At 40.3% G+C, this 21,960-nt stretch overlaps 1 protein-coding gene across 3 annotated transcripts in view; it reads right to left on the bottom strand.

Moving 5' to 3' along the window:
• The window catches only part of LOC119175750 (armadillo-like helical domain-containing protein 3), a 66,057-nt gene that overhangs the window by 28,281 nt on the left and 15,816 nt on the right, over window positions 1-21,960 (bottom strand). For all 3 annotated transcript variants that reach the window (XR_012886589.1, XM_037426703.2, XM_075876092.1), the window contains exons 13-20: window positions 19,665-19,717; window positions 14,993-15,068; window positions 12,935-13,010; window positions 8,777-8,875; window positions 6,213-6,271; window positions 5,316-5,381; window positions 4,119-4,249; window positions 1,950-2,038 (exon numbers count right to left, since the gene is read on the bottom strand). Coding sequence is in view for 2 of the 3 variants with exons in the window: in XM_037426703.2 (XP_037282600.2) it covers window positions 1,950-2,038; window positions 4,119-4,249; window positions 5,316-5,381; window positions 6,213-6,271; window positions 8,777-8,875; window positions 12,935-13,010; window positions 14,993-15,068; window positions 19,665-19,717 (649 nt within the window). In the remaining variant the exon portion in view is untranslated. The remainder of the gene's footprint in view (window positions 1-1,949; window positions 2,039-4,118; window positions 4,250-5,315; window positions 5,382-6,212; window positions 6,272-8,776; window positions 8,876-12,934; window positions 13,011-14,992; window positions 15,069-19,664; window positions 19,718-21,960) is intronic.

The following is a 21,960-nucleotide window of genomic DNA, read 5'->3' as shown; positions in this document are numbered from 1 at the left end:
TATTGAATCAAGAAAACGCTGTTTCCAACATGGAGATGAGAGATGTGGCACAAGTGAAAGCTCAATTTTTTGGACTTGAAATTTGGGCAGAAAATCTGATAAAAATCAGATGTCAAAGATTCTTAGTATCCAAAATTTCAGATGTTCTTATATGTCGACTTCTATGAAGCAGATTTGGAGCTCCGGATTCGAAAGGAGCACACCTTTGTCTGCCACATCAGTTGGGCTTCCTCAGAAGCTGATAGAGGAGAGGCTGAGGAAATAGCATCATAGCCATTAATGTGAAAAGAGTTAAAACACTTTAGTAGATCCAAATCATCTGCATAAATACATTTCAGCCCCTGCATTGCCTCATCCTTGATAAGATAGCTATAAAACACCAACCTGCCAGCACTTCATCAACCTAGTCAAAAGAAACACTTTCATGGAGCCATCTCAGAAGAATATGCCTGAGAAACTTCGCCAAGTTTTTTTAGACGCGGAGCATCTTATACTCGCGCCTTGTAGTGCGCCGTCCGCGTCGTCCGCGCCGTCCACACCGCTTCTCGAACATTCGACAGCTGACGCGCGCGCATGCGCCGTCGCGCCGTCGCCCACTCTTCCACCATCTGTGCATCCCTTCCTCCTCTACACACCGCGCGCGCTTCACTCCTCCACCATCTGTGCACCCTTCCTCCTCTACACACCGCGTTCGACATCTACAATTCTCCTGATTCTCCAGTGGACGCGCATGTGGCGTCGCGCTTCGAGAACATTCAACAGCTGACAGTGCATGCGCCGTCGTGCTGTATATATACTCAAGGTCGGCGCTCGCTCGCTCAGTTGCCGCTCGTCGGTTGGTTTGTACGGCGCGTCGACGTCCAAGGTCGCGGTGAAATGAATTCCAACGAATCCACAAACACAATGATCGACGTCCCTTCGACCAGCGCCGCCCTTTCGCATACGTGTGTACGTGTTCACTCATTTAACACCCCCTCCTACAACCACGTTAACCAATTTAGCCATCGACCCAAGTAAGTCGCAATTTAACACCCCATTTCACAACCACGTTAACCAATTTAGCCATCGACCCAAGTAAGTCGCACTTTAACAACCCGTTAACCAATTATATGGTCCGCATCCTCCTCAGTGTTCCCCCGAGGGAAGCTGCGGGCAATTTTTTTTTTTACAATTTTGCTTCTAATTATTCGAGAAATACTCTATTAGATTTGCACACACACTTCAACAGTCGTACTGGCTTTGCACCCAAAATTTTGCTACTCGCACAGCTCTACTTATTAGTCATTTCATTCAAACAATGTCAATTCTTACATAAAATTTGCATTCACAAATTTGGCAATCTTTGTCAGCCACGACTTAGGGAGGACTTTGATAAATAAATAAATTTTCCTTTATTGGCTTTCCACAAGTCATATTCAGTTGATAATTCCCTGTTGATCAGAAAAATGTGTGGTATGGCACCAGAAACAACGAAAATTCAACTTTTTTGAAACCACTGTCTTGAAAATATCAAGGAAAATTCCTAACTTTTGGAACAGTGACTGGTTCTTTTGTTGACATGAAAATTAAATCCCCCAAATTTACCAGAAAATTAGCATCTTTACAACTTTCTGTGAATAAATCGCAAATTTTTCCAAAAGTCTGCCTAAGTATTAACCAGCCCACCTTTCGCCACTTGCTCATTTCCCAATATAGTACCATTTCAAGATTTTTCATGCTACCTAAACACCATTTAAATTTGACAATAGCAACTAAGACAGAAGACATGCTAACTATACCTAATGCAATTACAGACTTTAAAAGACACTATGAAAGCACCACTATGAAAATGCACCCTTCCAATTGAAGTGACAGTGCTCACTGTGCTAAACTGTGATTTACACCTATAGTTGATTTAGCTTGATCAAGAAGCCCGCCATACGACCCTCACAGAGCTCAGGGCAACTTACATGTCCACAACTCTTTCCAGCTGTACTGAAGCCGCACTCGGCACTTCTTCTGGTAGCAAAGTAGCCGGTGAATTACACCCAAGCAACGTCTGTACAAAAATAATATTAACATTGAGTGTACGAATGCAAGCACTGTTCAAATCATAATAATGAATTAATCAACAACTGCAAGAGCTCAGCTACTATTCCATACATTGCTCCTCAACAAGATATGATGATACCACCTTCATTTACTTTGCCTTGAAGGCACAAGCACAAAGTCTTGTGATACAAAGCAACCATCCCAAAACCTTCTGCTCCTAGAAGAAAAAAAACCTTCCCAAACAAAACTGTGAAAACAAAAAACACACCTCTCTAACAGAGTGGAGGAACAGTGGAAAACACAAGATGACAGCTAAAGGACACCGGGCCTAGCACTGACTGCTATGCGACATTTACTGCAGCAATTATAACGCCAAAACACGAACATAGCTACATATCAACAAAGCAAAAACAAAATTAGCCACATGGCAAACACCTGCTGTCAATATTTCAAACATGAAAACAATTTTTTTAAACAACTTTACTACCTGCTCATTGAATGGTAATGATTTTTCTGTCTACCCTTGCTGAATGCCCTTCAATGGGCCTGTAATGTGTTGTGAATGAACAAATAAATAAATTCATGATGGTCCCTTCCTGTTATGTTTTCTAACCAGGTTATGACAACAACCAGCTAGCATGTGCACCCTTGTACCCCCTTTGAACCACTAACCACTTTGGCCCCGCCGCGGTGGTCTAGTGGCTAAGGTACTCGGCTGCTGACCCGCAGGTCGCGGGTTCGAATCCCGGCTGCGGCGGCTGCATTTCCGATGGAGGCGGAAATGTTGTAGGCCTGTGTACTCAGATTTGGGTGCACGTTAAAGAACCCCAGGTGGTCGAAATTTCCGGAGCCCTCCACTACGGCGTCTCTCATAATCATCAGTGGTTTTGGGACGTTAAACCCCACATATCAATCAATCACTAACCACTTATAATTGGTTACTGTATGCAGAATCTTAGCCAGAGGCAGACCACACACCACTATTTCAATTATGCTGGCAAAACTGGGTACCTTGTCAACGTTCTAATTTTTTTTTTTTTTTTGTGGGGTTTAACGTCCCAAAACCACCATATGATTATGAGAGACGCCGTAGTGGAGGGCTCCGGAAATTTTTACCACCTGGGGTTCTTTAACGTGCACCCAAATCTGAGTACACGGGCCTACAACATTTCCGCCTCCATCGGAAATGCAGCCACCGCAGCCGGGATTTGAACCCGCGACCTGCGGGTCAGCAGCCGAGTACCTTAGCCACTAGACCACCGCGGCGGGGCTTGTCAACGTTCTGAAGGCTGCATTCCTAAAGGCAGCTACTAAGTATCCCGAGATAAGTTATAGCCAGGACACAGCTATTTACTTTTTGTTGATCCAGTGCAAAATCTACCGATGTGAGCAATATGACCTGAAACACCAAATTCAGGTTTATTCAATGATTACTTGTAATGTACTGATTTGAACGTGATGCAGTAAACTGCCAGAGATACTTGTCCACCTAAGCATTCAGTGCAACGAGCACTGCTGCACTTACCTGCTGTGAGCAGCGGCAACAAACTTCGAATGGTAATTTCTGAGTTACGGCTACCCACAACTATACCACAAGTTCTTGGTTCTTGTCAAGAAAGTGCCTAACAATACTCTTTACAAAGCTGCAATAGTATTACCTGGCTGGAAGGGTAACAGTTGGTGCTACTAGTCGGTTTTCCATAATTTTATGGTGGTGCAGCGCGAAACAGGACAGAGGAACACAAAAAAGAGGACAAGTGTTACAAAGGTAATAAAAGAGCTAATATAGAAAAAATATACTATATACATGTGACATAAAACAGAGATACCATTATCACCAACTGTTCACGCTGATGTCATCTAAAAATTAAAACTTCCTTTGCGATAAAGGTAAGAAAGGCTTACTTACGCACCCTCACATGCCATGCTAGCTGATTGGATCTGCATGCATCCCTGGCATGAAGATATTCATTCGCTACATTTACTGTCCAAATTCGCATGCTAAATAGCAGCAGTTTCCCAAGTGCTTTCTTCAATCATACACAATTTCCTAAGTATACACTCTCAAAGAAGTGAAGCAGACTTACTGGTAGAGGTCAATCAAAAGGTTCTTTTTCATATGGCTGAAAATAAACTCCACCATGAGGTCCAAGAGCGCACAAGCAAGGGGCCGAGAATGAACATCTCGCAGAGGTGTCACTTTACGATGACGCATGGGCTGCCAAAAAAATATTGTTCCCTTTCAGATAGAAAATTATCTGCCTGTGTTGATGTCACTCATACAAAGGCAACGTTTCACCTTTCCCTGATATTCTTACATTCGTTAGCCCTTCATTGGGGAAATTTTTTACACACACTGCATGGGTGCACAGATATGGTTTTTCACAAAGTATGCCCGGTAGAAATTCAATATTTTCGTACATAACATTTTTGGAAGTATTTCAATGGGAATTACTACTTTTCCATAGCTCATTCTATGCAACTAAGAAATAGAAGTGGTTGAGATCAACCCTTGCGGTAGCAGGGTGCACCGATGTTTAATTTTTAAAATTTAGCTCAGCTTCTCTAAAATTGTCACATAGTTCTATGGTGTAAATATAGCTTCACTGGCAATTATTACACGTGTTAAGATAGCAAGTGGGAGGTATATTAAACACCGCCAAATAAACGCTTCATATGTAGCCGAAATTGTAATTAAGACCCTGAAAGTCTAGTGTGGTGCATCCAGGCACATGTGTTAGCAACTGCACACATTAAAGACCATCTTCAGACATTCGATGGTCAATATGCTGTTTTAAACCATACCCCACATCCTATAAACCAGATTTCAAAAACAGTTTTTTAGACAGGTCTCATTATTCCCTTACACTATACTGCTGATGCAGTCACCCCCGCTACAACAAAATTCACAAAACATGTGAAAAAATTCATTGTCACAAAATTTCGTGGTAAATGAAGAGGTGTTACCGCAATAAATAGGCGTTATGAGGTCAAGCACATGCAAGTATTGCAGAGAAACATACTAAGAATGTAAAGGAGCAAACGTCCCTGGACATTATGTATGTTCCTTAATTATGTACACATGCACCTACCATCTCCTGTCACAGTGGGAGCGCTGCGAACGCTGTCACAGTGTGAGCGCTGGAATTGCCAGGGAACAATTGTACGTACATACATTAAAACTAAGCCAAAATTCATAAAGATAATAATTACTTATACAATCAATCCATGACAGACAGCATTAAAAGATAAGGCAATTTACACAAGTATACATATACACATACCATTCTATGCAGCTGAACCTTGAAGACCATGTTGACATCATGCATCATGGAATTTGCATATTGATCCTTAAAAAAACACATAAGAGTTCGAGTTTAAAATATGTAGAGAAAATTCTTGATTACTAAAATCAGCTGCCATACTCTATGATGAAAAAGGCACATTACAAAAAAAAAAGAACCAAAGAAACTTTTTGAACACTTTTATACATGCATTTAAAAGCAGAATTTTAAGAAAGACATAAATTCAATCACAGAAAATAGCCTAGAATAATGCAAGTCGTCTATTGAAATTTCTCTGGCTTCCACTACTACATTTCACTCTCCTATTGGCACTCTGCCATGCATCAAACAACAGCATCTCGTTGCACACACATAGAGAAAGCTAGCATACCGTGGTAGCTATTCCGCAAATGCTCAGCATGGTAACACAGCGTGATAGCTCGGCACCGTAACTCAGCCTGCCAACTCAAATCCAGTGCTGGCTAAACTTGAAATGATGAGCATATGCTACTCAAGAGATCCATGCACTGACCTGAGATACTACAAACCTCTTTTGCAAGGCCTGTATAGCATTAGAAGCAGTTGAACAGCTGAATATGGCATTAGAGTAATCAATTTGCAGCAGCAAAAGGTCAGGTATTCAAATGTGAAATGCTTGGCAAATCAGCAAGCCACCCCTTTCATGCAGTACACCTTATTTTAAGAAAAATCCATGCAATGTAGTATCATCAATGTAGCAACATCAAGTAGTATCATTGCAATTCAGAGCATCAAAAGTCCCCTCAGCAAATGGGATTGAGGCATCACCACTTTACTTAAATAGTAACAGTCATGCATAATGCTTTATAAAATAATGGTATTACATAATAAGTAATTAGATAAAATGCAAGCACTAACTTCAGTGATGCAGGTAAGAATGATGAAACCAAGCTTGGTGGTGTTTGCGTTGGCTTCAACTGGAAAGCAAAATTTTTGCAAGTGTGTCATATAGCAAACAAACAAATCATACACATTTTAAAATAGCAACCCTCAAATAATGATTAATTTACATGCAATATATTCTATAAACATCCCACTCATTACATCTGTACTTCCCAATTCACATAGTATGCAAAAGCACAATATGCTTCAAAATATGCCATTTCTACCGTAACCATTTACAAATGTCACTAAATCATTGCGTGGTATCACAATCCTATTCTGTATGGCAGTCAGCAATCACATAGAAGCATGAACTTCTAAGATTTTTTAAGAAAGATTTGCAGCCATGCTAAGTAAATTTTCCAGTAACTCCATTGTTTTGCAACTACAGATGGCAAAGCAGCAGGAAGTCCCATAGTTTTACATTATCACAAAATTAATGTTGAAGAGATTAATAGTCCTATTGAATACATGTAATCAATACTTCATCTGAAAAGTTCTTGCACACGGTGTTCTGGTACTGCACAGCATAACTTTGCAAATACTGCTAGTACAGCACAAAACTGATCCATGACAAACCCGCAAATTCTATCAGATGGTGTTCCATAACATGCTAATTGTATTGTCCTTCTACCATGATAGATAATGCTGCAGAAAAAAAAGTAACATAAAATACTGCAACATAGATCATGTGATAACATCTACCTCGCACACATTCTTCTGCTCCTAGGCAACGGTTTAGTAGAAGTGCAATTCAGAAAAGAGGCATTTCCTCTTCCTATAGATTGCTGTAGGAATCCGTAGTCACATTAACTCATTATAGCTACAAGCCTCATGCTTTCTAATGTCCATTAATTCACAGTGGTCCTGGTTAGCTCACACAGCAGAGTCACCAACCCAGAAAGGAATTTCCTGGTTTCAATTTTCTTCATCAGTTTCATCAATGCGCAAACGTCATAAATGTGCAGGAAAGTCTTTTATGAATGGGAACACACATGCACATGGCCTGAGCATAAGCAAGTGGCAGCGGGAGGAAGCGTGTTTGCTTTCAGCCTTAATCTACGAGGGCAAACCAGAAAGTCTTTACCCCAATTTGTCTTAGCCAAAATAAGGTACACAAAGGTAATCACAAATTTGAGCACTCTTCTATGTAACTTACACTATACTTCCACATAGTACCATCACCAGTTCAGATGTTTGTTCCATAGCAGAACTAAATTTGAAATGCTCCCCATGGTAAAATTCATCTAGCTGGATAGTTATACGAGGTTATGTTAGCAAGTTCTCACAGCCTTCTGCAAACTAACACCCCCCCCTCACAGATCTCAAAGTGAGACACCTTTTCCCAAGCATGCGCTGCCTTTCTTAGCAAATTTTGATGGGCATTCATCCCATATAATAATAATAATAATAATAATAATAATAATAATAATAATAATAATAATAATAATAATAATAATAATAATAATAATTGTTGGCGTTTAACGTCCCCAAACGGCCATATGATTATGAGAGACGCCATAGTAGAGGGCTCCGAAAATTTCGACCACCTGAGGTTCTTAACATGCACCTAAATACAAGCACACAGGCTTAGCATTTTCGCCTTCATCGAAAATTCGACCATGCGACTTGCGGGTCAGCAGCCGAGTGCTTTAGCCACTAGACCACCGTGGCGGGTTGGCATTCATCCCTTGCTTCATAGATAAATCACACTTTGCTGCTCGTACACAGAGGTCGTGCAAGCATAACCACCGCATTCAACGGCTCGCAGCAATGCCATTTTACAAATCTACTAGCAGGTAAGGCCGGGCCAGTCTAAATAGATCCACCACAGGGGAAGGATATGCCGACTTTGCATGCAGAACATAATTCAGCTTAAAAAAAAAAAGAAAATCAGGGGTAAGACAACAAAGTGCTTGATTGGGCTGGTTGGTGCTGCATAGTAGATGAAAAATGAAGAAAAGTACTTAACAGTGCTAACGACAGGAGGGGATAGAAAAAAGAAGACATCAGCGCTCTGTCTCATCTCTTCTATCCCCTCGTGTGGTTCGCATTTCCTCGTTTGCATTTCCATGTCCGTTCGCATTTCCTCATGTCCTCGTTTCCATTCTTCGTCTATCAGGGGCAAAAACTCTCTGACTCGCTTTCATGTTAGTGGGCAGGTCAAGTGACAGCTAGATTCTCTCCCCCACTAGGTAGTTCATATGGCTGCCAAAAAGCACTTGCAGAGCCCAAGCCAAGCGCTCGCATTTTCTTTTTAAAAGGAAGCAATTAGTAGACTGGTTGCAGCTTCACCGCATAGTGATGTGAATGAGTAATGTACTAAGTGCCATCGCTGATAAACAACGCAAGCCTTGCTACAAGTTGAAGCACGAACTAGGCATCGCTGTAGTACAGCCAGCAGCTACAAAACTAATACATGCCCATTCAGAAAAAGTAATTAATTGGGCAAATCAGCAGGATATTTTCATGACTAAAGTAATGATTTTTATGAACCACTTTACTGGTACATATGCAACGGCATTGCTAAGTCGACCTACCTTTTGTTTTCTGCATTACAATAGAACAAAACTCCAGAAATGTGACAAGCAGGTTGGACGGCGGCTGATCCATGGTATTCACATCAACAGGGACTAGGTCTGAATGCATATCAAGTAAATAAAAAGAGCAATCAGTGTCACAGAACTGTTCAAGCAAAAGAGACTGTGAACAAATAAATTTGGTTAACTATTCCTGTCCTTGGTAACTATTCTTGACACTAAAATCAACTATTACATCGAAGTTGATTGTTGAAATGGGGTTCCAGAAACCTTGTAGTGTTACTTTTGTGCTAAGAAAGGGCCTATTTTGAAATAAAATCATGTCTCAGTGCTTCGCATCAGGTTAGCGCACTTCAAATTACCCGCCTCAAGAAGCAGACCGACCGGACCGACTCGCGTCACTGTTGCCATGCTCAACGTTGCCCGGCTAGTAGCAGCAGACCGAAAGCAGCGGGAGCCACAGCAGCAACAATGGCCATTGATCTATAGTGGCTAGAAAGGTTTTTCTGGTGTCGTGAACCCGGGCGCCTTCCCAAGCGGGGGCGAAGAAATCAAATTCTATGCACCGCAACGCGGCGCTGTTTGTTGCTGGCGCACTGGCAAGTGACGTGGGAGGTTGACGACGGGCTGCAGCTGGCGGCAGTGAAACCGCGTCCCTGCCGCAAAACTGCTTCCCGAAACACTTATATTTTACCTGTAGATATTATCACTAGTTATCTTCGCGACAGCGATACAAGAAAATAAAAATAATTTTTACTATTCATATAGCCTTTTACGATGCACAAACTAGGAGTTCGACGTATTTTTGCCGCGCGCACACAATTTTAGTTGTCTTAAGATGGCATCTACCTCACAATGCAGTTTGACCTGTCTTTCCTCCCCCCCACCCCCCCAAATGAAAGTGGATGTTTCAGCTGACAAAGGCTGGAATGGTCAACAAATAACTGCTACACAAATGAAGCACCAACGAAAAAAAAAGTACACAACAGAGTACGCGCCTTTCTTTATTTAGAGCTGTCTGTACCAATTATTGTTAATTTGATAAACATACCCGCTTTATTGTGCTCTCTAAGCATGCAGAAACTAGCTGCGACAAACTTCCTTGAAAATCAGCGTGTCATTTTTTAGGTGTGTGCAGGTGGAAAAGAGGGGAGGGGGGCGCCAAATCTGCTCCATACATTAAATTAATAGGGAGGGAAGCTGCTGCGATGAACCTCCGCCCTCCTCCAAGGTGGATGTTTGAGCTGTGAAAGGCTGGAATGGTCATATATAGTAACTGCGGCACGGATAAAGCAACAAGGAAAAAAAGTACACAGGCAACAAGCCGCACCTTTTTTTTTTCAACTGAGTTAATTGTCTTTGCCAATTGTTAATTTTGAAAAAGCACCCGCATTATTGAGCTCTTCTGCGTATGCAAAAAAAAAAGGGCAGAGATAAAGTTATTTGAAGACCAGTATGTGAAGCTTAAGTCGTACGTGGAAGAGGATTGGACAGCCGTCGTTACTAGGGGGGGGGGAGTGATCCTGTTGGAATTTTGATTTTGTTTTTGCAAAGTCTTGTTTCAGATAGGGGCACTGAGAAATCGACATTTCCCTTCAGCTATTGCTTGGCTTTTACTTATTGTTCTTCCTTATTTATTATACTAAAGTAAGTACATCTATTTCATTTGTCGCAGCTTCTTAATAGTAATATTATTTTCCTCATGTGTGCATGAATTTCACTTTAATTTCTGCTGATGCTCATTTTCGTTTTCATTGAGGTATACCTCTCTTTCTTTTTTTTTTTCTTTTCACTGTTCACTAACATTCTGCATCAAAACACTTGTCCTTGCGTGTTTCTATCTCTGGTATTGTATTTTATTTTTTATGTGATAGCTATAAATATATATAAACAGCTATAAATTGATTGATATGTGGGGTTTAACGTCCCAAAACCACCATATGATTATGAGAGACGCCGTAGTGGAGGGCTCCGGAAATTTCGACCACTTGGGGTTCTTTAACGTGCACCCAAATCTGTAAACAGCTATAAATATATATGGATATTGAACTCTATACTCAAGCGCAACTGTGTGGAAAAGAATGTTAATAAGCTGAGACTAAAGCCCTGAATCTCCTACATCTTTGTTCTGTGCACGCTATATATCCCGCTTAAATTTTGTATGTGCTGTTCAGATGAAGATAACCTGGCAGTATACCCTGAAGATCAGTTTTTTTCCCTTCAATTACAATTTATTGGTGCCCTGTGTGACGAGCACAGCGTCTTTGTACTGTTACCACAAAGCCTATTTTTAAGGGAGAAATGCCTAAGAGCGTGGACTCAGACGTGTATATGCCACACGCCAGCGAGCGGTTGCACCCTCTGGATGCTGTATCGTAAAATCTTTCAGCTTTGCCGCCTCGTTCACAATACTAGAAAAACCTTTCTAGCCGCTATTATTGATCAATTTCCCACCATTGGCTTTGAGATTGCAGACGCTTTTGTTTCAATTGCGCCCCACTAGATGGCATTACCTGTCCCGTGTAAACGCGCAAAAATTGAATTTTTGAACAACTCGCGCCATTCCCCATAGTAACGTTCGGCGCTTCTTTTTTTCTTGAATCAAACAGAAACGAACAAGCAGCATTTTATTGCGTCTCTTTATGCACAAAGGGTTCTTTATTTAGTGCAGTTAGATCGATTACTAGTGAAGAATTGCAAGCGCTCCGTCTGATGTCATCAGGATCATTTTGAAAATGTCCTACTGCGGTGCTTGTGTACTTGTGCATTTACCTTAGTTTCTCGGTAAGTGGGGCACTGCTGTTGATAACATTGTAGTTTTAGATGCTGTCATACATTGAGATTTCACTCTGCCGTAAATTGTTATTTGACTTTAGAGTCCCTTTTAGAGTCCCTTTAACCATTAAGATGTTCTGTTTACTAAGTGAGGCTACGTGAGGGACACTGGAGAGAAACAATGACTCGGTTTGAATTGATAAACTGCACTTTGAAAGCTCTAAAGCAATTCATCTCCCCCGTCATAAGTTCATTATTAGTAGAAGAAATCAAGGTTGAAGTTTCATTTTTGAATTTCACAGCCAAGTCTGCGTGCATGATGTAAGAAATTTCAAAATGTATTTGTCATATTTCACGACATTAGCGTGATGAAATATTCTCAAACTTCGTATTCTAAGTCTCTGGCACCCACATATGACAATGTACTTCAATTTTATCGATTATAAGTTATGTAGAACCCAACACGTGCCTTCAAAATGCATGACGTCACGGAGTTTGGTGCGGAAATTTTATGGAGGCGTCTCCACGAGCATTTTCATTTCGCACGTTTTCTCCCTTATCCAGCATCGTGTCATGGTAAGAGCGGTGTTTTGGGGATTGTGAAATGGTACTTAACTATTACGAGAAAAATCATTTTGCTCCTTAATGTCCCTTTAAGCTAATCCAAAGGCCTTCATTATTGCATTTCTTACACCCTATTGTGCAGGTTCAAGATGTCAAACTATTTAATACGTTGTCTGACTCCTTGTGTTACTTTATCTTGTGTCAAAATTTTGTGATTCTCTCAGTAAATTACATCACAAAAATTCTTCATTCATTCAAGTGCCAAACATTCACTTAGAGCTCAAGAAACTAGTGAAGCTTACAAGAAAGAGCTAAAAGAGGTCACTGTTCTACAGAGAGTGAGATAGCATTGTCAATGAAGATAAATCAAGCTTGTCCTACTGGTCCCCAAGTCCATCTTTTTTTTAACTTCCCCACAGAGCATGTCCAAGTGAACTGCTGTTCTGTGAGTAATTCATGCACAATGAGTATTATAAGAAAAATTAAGTTGTTTGTTGTTTTTTTTCTCAATGGCGAGCATAGTAGACACCTGCACATACAAAGGCCATTCGTTACTTCACAGGTTTGAATTGTGTGGTGTGGATACTATTTTCACTTCCCATATCTGTATATTTTGCAATGTATTATCTTTATAGTTGACCAATGTTGAGAGGTTTTTCTATATAATGAATACCTTGATGCCAATAGGTTCAATATATCGTTGCACTTGGCTGCACAGTCATCGAAACAAATACTGAACATGCAATCATAAAACGCAACATGTGCTGTCCTCAAGCGAGAAGAGTAGCCAGAATACTACATTACTAGTAACTGGCTCACCATGCGGAGAGTGTTCAGTCGGAGATGCAGCACCACTGGTTGGGGCAGTTGCAGTTGCACAGGACTCTGTCTGAGACTGAGAGAACAAGGCAACAGTTGCAAGGATAGATGAAAAGCAAGACGCACAAAGGCCCCTCCAGCCTACTAAAGAAAGGAACCATTATATGAGTGCAGTAAACCATTGATTCCTATTGACTTTTGTTAAGCAGAGCAAAGGTTTAATTCAGGCATGTACGAATATTCAAAGTGCAAATATTACAGTATTCAAATTCACTTCTACACAAATTTAAGTTATTCAAAATGACTAAAGTGCGGACAAATTAGCAATATTAGACTGCATGTAAACCTCCCCCCCTTGCCACATGGTAAAAGTGATTTCACTGCAGCATGAAAGTGCTATGCTGTAAAAACACCTATTGAAAAAAATCTGCACAGCCGTGAAGCTTCACTTCAAGGTTAAATAGGCATGTTATCTCAAAATGATTAATCAACATTTAAGCTTATAAAAGCTTGTTATGGGGCTTATATGCTATAAGTGTAATAAACTTTAAAAAGAACGCCAGGCCAGTGCATAACATGCAGCACAGTCACAACGAAAGCTGAAAGAGCGACCACTTGGAGCAACTTTTGCAAGCACACGTGCATGGTACCCACTTCGCCGTAAATTGTCAAAACGTTTGTGTAATGAGAAAGCGCCTACAATGCCATTATTCATCATCCTTTGGAACAGCGTGGTACCCGCTAGGCACTTGTAAGGCAATATATGCACTTTGTTGATGCTGCGGCTGATGATGACGAATTGTGCCTGAGGCACTATAATGGGTTGGAGCATTCAACCACCCACTCTTAATCTAATCCAAATTTCGTGACACCTAGTTGTTACTTTAATGTCCCAAAATGCTTCATTACACATGTCAATGCAATTCCTTACCCAACGTGAAGCCTGCACAGGGTCAATTTGCCACGGTGCTTCAAGCACCAGCATAGCTCTCTGTTAGAGTACTGAGCTGCCGCACAGAGGACCTGGGTTCGGCTCCCACTGTGTCCTCAGAATTTTTTATTTATTTAGGTTTTTCTTAGCTTGTGTGATATAGTGGTTACAGACACTGGTGGCAGCAACAGCAGCAGCAGAGAACAACTACGGCGCCAGAATCGACCTTTGTTGTGATCTCATAACAGCTTTCACTGTAAAACTTAACGCATTCTATGAGTTTTTACTTGCATCCTAAGGAAATTCAATTTCTGTTACTATTTCAAGTTGCGTCAACTTCACTTTGAACAAAAAAAATAGTATTTTCACATTCTTTGTCACAATTAAAAAAAAATATTGTGCAAGTTCATGGGGTCACAACAGGTAAGTCCATTTTTCTTTACAATATGTGTTATATACTATTCAAAATATTCGATTCGAAATTATTTGACCAAATCACTATTTCCTTCAAACCTGAACTTTACTATTCACACATCCCTTGTTTAATCATTCAGCAGTGGTCAAAAAAATGCGTGCTTTTAAATAGGTGGAACACATGATGTGCACATGTAAGAGCCTTTACTAAGACTATCCACATTTGTTAGCATCCTTGGTTATTATTGCCTAATCCTTTGAAAAGCACAATTTTAAAGCATCTTTGTTTATGCTAATGGCAGACCTGATGCAAAAAAAAAACTGAAATTTAAGAGTGCACAACAATTAAGGCCTCATAGATTTTCTTGTAAGAAAAAAAACAGGTCCAATATAGCTTCTTTGCCCCAGCTGCTATCATAGTGCCTCGCACACGGTTGCTGTACACAAGGCACAACTGCCTAGCACGCAGCTAAAAACAATTATGATCAGTAATGATTAATGATACATTCTATGATGGCCTATTACTTTTCATTGAACATTAACATGTCTAAGGGTGGTAATCCATCAATATAGAGGATAGAGTGGATGTCAGAGAGAGGCAGGAGGGGGGTCTGCAAGATGGTCTGGCCCGTCTCACAAAAGCTCCACCCCAAGTTAAAAAAAAAACATTTCAATGACCACTAAATAAAAAGCTAGGAAGCACAGCATCTCACATTTGTCAGGATCGTAATGAAGTTTCTGTTTAAGTGAACAGCCTCATACAGGGCAAGCAGAACAGCATCATCACTTCTGAAAGAAAGAATGATGCAAGCAAATATTACCTCAGTTCATATTGACAACAAACAAATCTTAGCTTATGAGAATCGGACACAGCTAGGCTGCAATGTCTGGAATTCTTAGGAATGTCCAAAATATATTGAAGACATTACTAATTGATTTAGTAGTTTGTAAAATACAGAAATGGCTACTTAACTATCTAAAAAACAGCAAATCTACCAAAGCATGACAAACTATGCTAATGTTTTGGTGAGTTTTCGAACAACGATTTCAGCTTATGCAAGCACGCTTCCTGTGAGTGAACATGACTCAATGTAAGCGTAACTCTAGCCTCAGTGACAGTAACTACTGCTGCAATGATCTAGGAAAGCAGGCCATTGCATAATGCATTGAAATAACACCAAAGGCAAATAACAATTTAGGCTTGACTGATAACATTGATATGCTTGAGAATGTCTGAAACATCAAAATTGTTTTGGAAAGTGCTTCACTAACAAATTTTAAAGCAACTGTATCATACGAAATGAGACTGCAGCAAGACATCACAGTACAAGCCTGATGATGTAGCACATGCTACTTATAATTCTGTCACCAGTATGCAACCACTCATAATAAAAAATCATTGCAGCACACTGTAAAATGGCATAAATTGCTGGCTATGAATATCTATTCGATTTTTTGGGTGTAAGTACCTTCCCCAACTAAGCATAAATGGTGCACAAACTCTCATCCCTGTGATGATTTCATTCAAGTAACTAGCACCAATCTCAAAGGCTCTTCTTTTGGGTACTGTGAGTGTCAGATTTAATAGCGTGAGCAAAAAACACGTCATTGGCCCCAGTTTAAGGCCCCATTTTTTCGGCAACGATAAAGCGACACAGGTGGGCATAATGCTTCATCGCCCATGCACTCCCATTTAGTTTATTAACGTGGCATGCTTCAATCACCGTGCTCGGTAGTGAACTCTAACTGTAAAAGAAAATGCCGCATCCATGCGATGTTGCTGGCACGAATTTCAATTACGCTTTTGCATTTTAGCAAGAAACCATAGCACTGTGATGCAGTAAAGGGCAGTGATGGTGGATGTGACATTATTCTTTCGGAATTGGGGCAAGTAATCTGGCTTACGCTAAGGGTATGTGGATACTTCAAATGTAATATCCACTTAAATTTAGCACCTCTCTGGCACTAACCAGTGCAGCAAGGTTTCTGGAATGATATTAACTCAATATTTTGCTTTAGTGCCCCTATACGTATGTCTATTCTGGCAGGCAGATATGATTTAACAGATCTGTTTAGCTAATGAATACCCAACAATTCTTCAAATACAAATACACACAATACTTCTAATTAAGTGGAATTCAGAAATAACTTAGTCTGAATTAATAAGGTTTTACTGTACATGAAATACTTTTTAGTTTTACGAGTCCCGATATTAATGAATAGAGACTGAATTTTAGACAAATGCCTATTTTGTTCCTTGCGTTCCTATCGCCCCATTATGACATACGAGCACAAATTAAAGGTTAAGTAAGGCTAGTGTTTTTATAGTGCCTATTAATGCCCATTTTCGGCGTTAATGCCTAAATGCCCGTAAGTGCCTATAAATGCTTATTTCCGACATCGGCGCCTATATGGACACTATTTAACTTCAAATTTCGTTTTTGAGTGCAGTTGGACGCCGTTGTTCATTTTACTAGGCAACACTGACTATTCAGCTATCTGTGAAGTTGACACTAGTTTTTCAATTCATTCAACTTCTGGAAAAATGCTTGCACGAGTCAAATTGCGACGCGCTGGCCACCATATGCTGCCGTGCAACAATGACGGAAGTAGATGGCGAATACAAAACCGTGGAGGGCTGTCACGGGAAAGGAGACTAAATATTAAAAGAAAAATGTCATTTGCACATGACTTTTGTTTTTAGTGGTCTGGCTACCCGCTAAATATACTGCCCTTCTCAGCCATACCCAAAAAGAACGATACGCAGGAGTGTGCCGATTCGACAGCTAAGAGTTGACAGGCCATGCTAGCGAATAAAGGAATAAATCAGATTCTGTGAACTTTGGGAGGATAAAGAGATTTGTGGCATTTTCTTTTCTTTTTTTTTAAGCCAGGTCCATTTAAAGTGAAACAGAAAAAAGGGGTCAATGAGGGTAGCGGTTTGAGCTTGTTGGTATGGTAGCATAATAATATATACAGGAGCGCAGACTAAGGACACGGACAATGAATGTGCCTTCTCCTGTCCGTGTCCTTTGTCTGCGCTACCATATATTATCAGAAAAACGAGGTTGTTGTTTAGTTCTGACAATACAGTCGGGCTTGCTCGAACAATTTTTTTCCAGTGTGCTCCTGTCACCAATGAATTTGAAACCTATATTGCAGCAAAAATCTACATAGTGAACTATCCAATTGTATTCAGAAATAAAATTTTTATATGGCTGTCATAGACTGAAACATTTCATTTGGGCTTAAAATGGCTTTGAAAAAGTATTCTTAAATGACAGCGAATGTGCCATGTAGTAGAATGGAAAGTTGGGCTAGTTGGAATGCTTGCATGAATGATGCATCACTTGAAAGGAAGAGAAAAAGAACCCAGAGTGCACATGAGTGCTGTCTCGCAACTGAAAGATTTTGAAAAACAAAAACGGGAAAACAGAAGTAGAAATGCACCTAAGTAACAAGGCACGTAGCAGAAATGCACTCAAGTAATATACAGTAAAGCAAATAATCACTTAGCAACAAGATGTGCGCATCCTTAAAAAAAATTCGAACATGCCACCTAATATTACATGAGCCAAGCATATAAGGAGACTCCTTGTCTATCATGCATCGAATTTCTAGACAGACGTCGAGTTTGCTTATTGGCTTGGCTCATGAAATAGGTGACTTGTTTGAATTTGCTTAAATGATTAGCTTTACTGTCTGACTTATGTGCATGTCTGCTATGCCTGGAATCGTTTTCCCCTTTTCATTTTTCGAAATAAATATTTCAGCAGCAAGACAGTGCTCGTCCTGTGCACTCTGTGTTCCTTTTGTCCTTGTTTGTAGTGCTGCGTCAATCATGAACGATGTAGCAATATTTTGTGACAAATTTGACACAATGTTGCGCTTCTGTTGGTGTCATTCTTTGTTTTATGAGCATAATGTCAATGAACACACTTGAAGAGCGAGTGGTTCTTTCCAGGCAACAGGAGAACTATTTTGTCCTTGACATGCCTCACTTCGTGTATTGCTTATTAGCTGTTTCTAAGCTGGATTTACAATGTGCCATTTAGAATGGCTTCTTCTTTCAATTGTTATATTGGTGCCCAATAAGAACTTCATTGCTGCAGTCTTCCACAAACATTTGTTTACTAGCGAAGCCTTTTTTTTTGAAAGCCTGAGGTACTTATTTTTCATTTTTAGACTGTTAGGATTAATAGTATGCAAGTTTTCAAATAGCAGTGGGAAAGTAGCAGTTATTTTTTGGTACAGAACCGCAAAAAGTATGAGTTAACCAAATGATGGAGTTTGAATTAATTTTGTTTGAATTAACCGAAAGTATGAATTATCAGTTTGAATTACCGAGAGTCTACTGTATACCATCTTTGAGCAAAACATGGATATGGTACTGTAGTGCAAACCTCGAAAGGAAATGCTAACAAACAGGCAGGAGTACCAAAGTTGGCCTCCTACTTTTTCCCAATTGAGTTTTGCCCTACAATACCATGTCTTTCAGTAAGCACAAGCTTGCCCCCAAAAATCAAATTTAGAGCGAAAGCACGCTAACGAAGCTACAAGGTCACCAATGAAACAGACTGGATGAGATCACAATAGTTGTTTTGGCAACGATTGTTAAATAACATCTATGGTTTTACATCCCAAAACACCTAAATGATTTTGACGGATACGGTAGTAAACAGCTCTGAAGTTTTGATCATCCGGTCATGCACAGTACACGGGCCTCTAGCATTACGCCTCTATAGAAATGAAAATACTGAAACTGGGATCGAACTAGAATTTTTCGCTGGGCAGCCGAGCGACATAACCAGTACACCACCGCGGCAGACTGATAACGGTTGTCGACGCGCTCCGTTTTCATGAATATAGCTCAGATTAATTTAAACAGGCACAGGGTCAGGGTAATCTTTTAATCAAAACTGCTTTTTTGAGTCCTAATTACAATCAGGAGTTTCTCACTTTTGATTACAAATGCCAAGTGTGAAAGATACTAAGGCGTGTATTTTGTTTTCATGAAACTTAGTTTCACGTTCTCATGTTGGCTCCTTCCGAAGATGAACGCCGCAATCGCACGGCTAGGTTTAACTGTTGCCACCTTTGTGGCATCATTAATAAAAAATTTCTTGCTTCCCTGTGGTAGATGCAGTTCATGCACATATTTCTTTTGAAATCATTTTTGTGTGTGCAAGTATAGTATATTGCATCTACATTTACAACACCGCAGGCTTGAAACCTGTCTTGCCTGCCTACTTTTGGCGCTTGAACCACACTTCCTTAGTGCCTAAATATCCGGCCTCTACTAATGAGGTGTTCACATTAGATGCAGCTGAACTTGCACATGTTTATGGACAAATGTAAGGTAGCATAGAAGGAATATCAACCAACCTTCCAGAGTCCTTCATGGGAGTTGCTTCATCAGCAAGAAACATGGTGCCAACCTGAAACATGAATGTGAATGGTTACAATAACAAAAAAATTTCTTTGTACAAAAAAAAAACACAGGTAATGCTATACAAATAGGCATTACAATGCGGGAGCTTTATGCTTCATAGTTAGAGCTTCACGTCTTTACATCAGGAGCACTCAAGCAAATAAATACGTAGTATGTTCGAGCTTTTCTTTGAATTGCCTTTCGAAATAAAGCAGTTAAAAGGTAGCCTTCGTCTTTTTCTGAACTATCTAGTGAGCAGGTCCGAAAGGACACAGCAACCTTTATGTGCTAACATCACGCCTAAGGTTACCACCATTCGCCGGAAAATAAAACAGCTTTTAAAGAGGGGGGGGGGGGGCGGAGGGGAATAACAGGAGACGAAATAAATATTGAACAGAGGCTATGTTGAGTCTTCGGCATGCAGTGCCATTTAATGTAACACTGATATCCTTGAGTGAAACAAACTTATTGTACACGTGCACAAAAACACACGAGCCCAAAATGGTGGTGGGCAATTAAGCCGTCGTGAAGCTATAAATTTCTGAAAAACGCCTTTTTAAAGACAATAGTCTTTCCTAAGGGATATTCGACGCAAAAATGTTGGTCTGTCTGTACGTTTGTCTGTTTGTCCGCCATTAACGATACTGCAAGACCTAAACGGTACCAGACGATACTCCAAACGGCCGACCCCATGCGCACCGCCCACCAATATTGCTCAAGATTTAGCATTCACACTTGATCGATTGTAAATTAAAAAGCCATTATTGCGAACATCTGAGGTACCACAGCATCGCGTCAATATTCTGTACGTGTGTCTTTTTACTACAAAGAGCATCAATAAGTAATTCTAAGGGCCGTAGCGCTTATCACGCTGAGCTGACGATGCAACGCTTGCACAAAGAGGCAAGTGTTTCCACCGCTTTGCTAAGACGACACGGTGGTGGCACCTACCCGTCGCCTTGCGTTCTACACTTTATCGCATCCGAGAAGGGTGCGCACGCCGCGCACTTCGTTTTCCAAGATAACTGCCAGACGGCGCTCATGTGTCATGTGTGACGTGACTTGATGCACTCGTTCGCCTCCGCTGCATGCTCGAGGCACTCTAACGCAGCACCTCCAGAATACCATTCACCTATTTTCTTGCGCAGAAAATGAAATAAACGTTTTGTTCACTCTCTCTAAACACAAGACTATCGTCTTTCGACGACATTTACAGTGTAACATGCAGATACGGGGCCAATTTATTTATTTTTTTACTTCCACGATGATTTTTATCACCTCAGCAGGGGCAAAAAGCTTTTTTACAGCACTTCTATATAGTTTTCAGAGAAACTATTTTGGAATCGGGTAGAAAAAAGGGTACAGACACTGAAGAATAATTTCCAAAAACTCAACTTTTTTATGCCCCGTTGAGAATAAATTCCTATATGACTCTTGATTCTCTACGGTTATAACAGACCCATTCCGCATTAGTGTAAGGTCTGTTGTAACAAACAGTACATGGACTTTACATACTCCTTTTACACCAGACCTCAATCCTCTTCACTATGGAGGTCTGTTGTAATGAGGTCATACTGTATATATTTTTCTTATTACTGAGCCTAAAACAAGCAATACAAATATTATAAAGGGATCTTTTTGCAATAATGACAACAGCCAATGACTGCGTGTCCTGATGACTACATAGTTGATTCGCCCTATTCTAGAATACGCATCTGTTGTTTGATACCCTCACAAACAAGGTGACCTAAAAATCCTTGATAGCGTTCAACGTAAGGCCATCCGCTTCATATGCCGTAACTACAGCCACAACTTCTCACCAACACAGGCTCTGCAATCAGTGAACATTGTACCATTACATTCTCGTCATTGCATCAAATCTTTAAAACTATTATATACAGTCATCAACTCCTCTCCTGGCATTTTTGGTGGTAACTACACCGCATTTATGGAAGAATCTTGCACCCGCAGCTTCCACATCTTGAACATTAAGCCTTTATTTGCTCGTACTAACACATTCAAATTTAGTTTTTTCCCACGTACTATAGACCTCTGGAATTCCCTACCGGGCAGTATTCGTTCACTATCATTACAAAATTTCATTGATGCCACTACTGCCCATTTAGAAAATTAGTAAAGATCGTGTTTGCAATACCATAGTGATTTTTTCTTATGTATTGCCGTAATGTATTTCAGTTTTATTGTTGTTTTATTGTTGTTTTATTGTCGTTGCTGTTTGTATTAGTTTTG

This window comes from Rhipicephalus microplus, chromosome X (assembly GCF_043290135.1).
Source record: "Rhipicephalus microplus isolate Deutch F79 chromosome X, USDA_Rmic, whole genome shotgun sequence".
NCBI classification, from domain to species: Eukaryota; Metazoa; Arthropoda; class Arachnida; order Ixodida; family Ixodidae; genus Rhipicephalus; species Rhipicephalus microplus.
The sequence above is the reverse complement of the archived record's forward strand: the minus strand, read 5'-3'. Positions and strand labels throughout refer to the sequence as shown.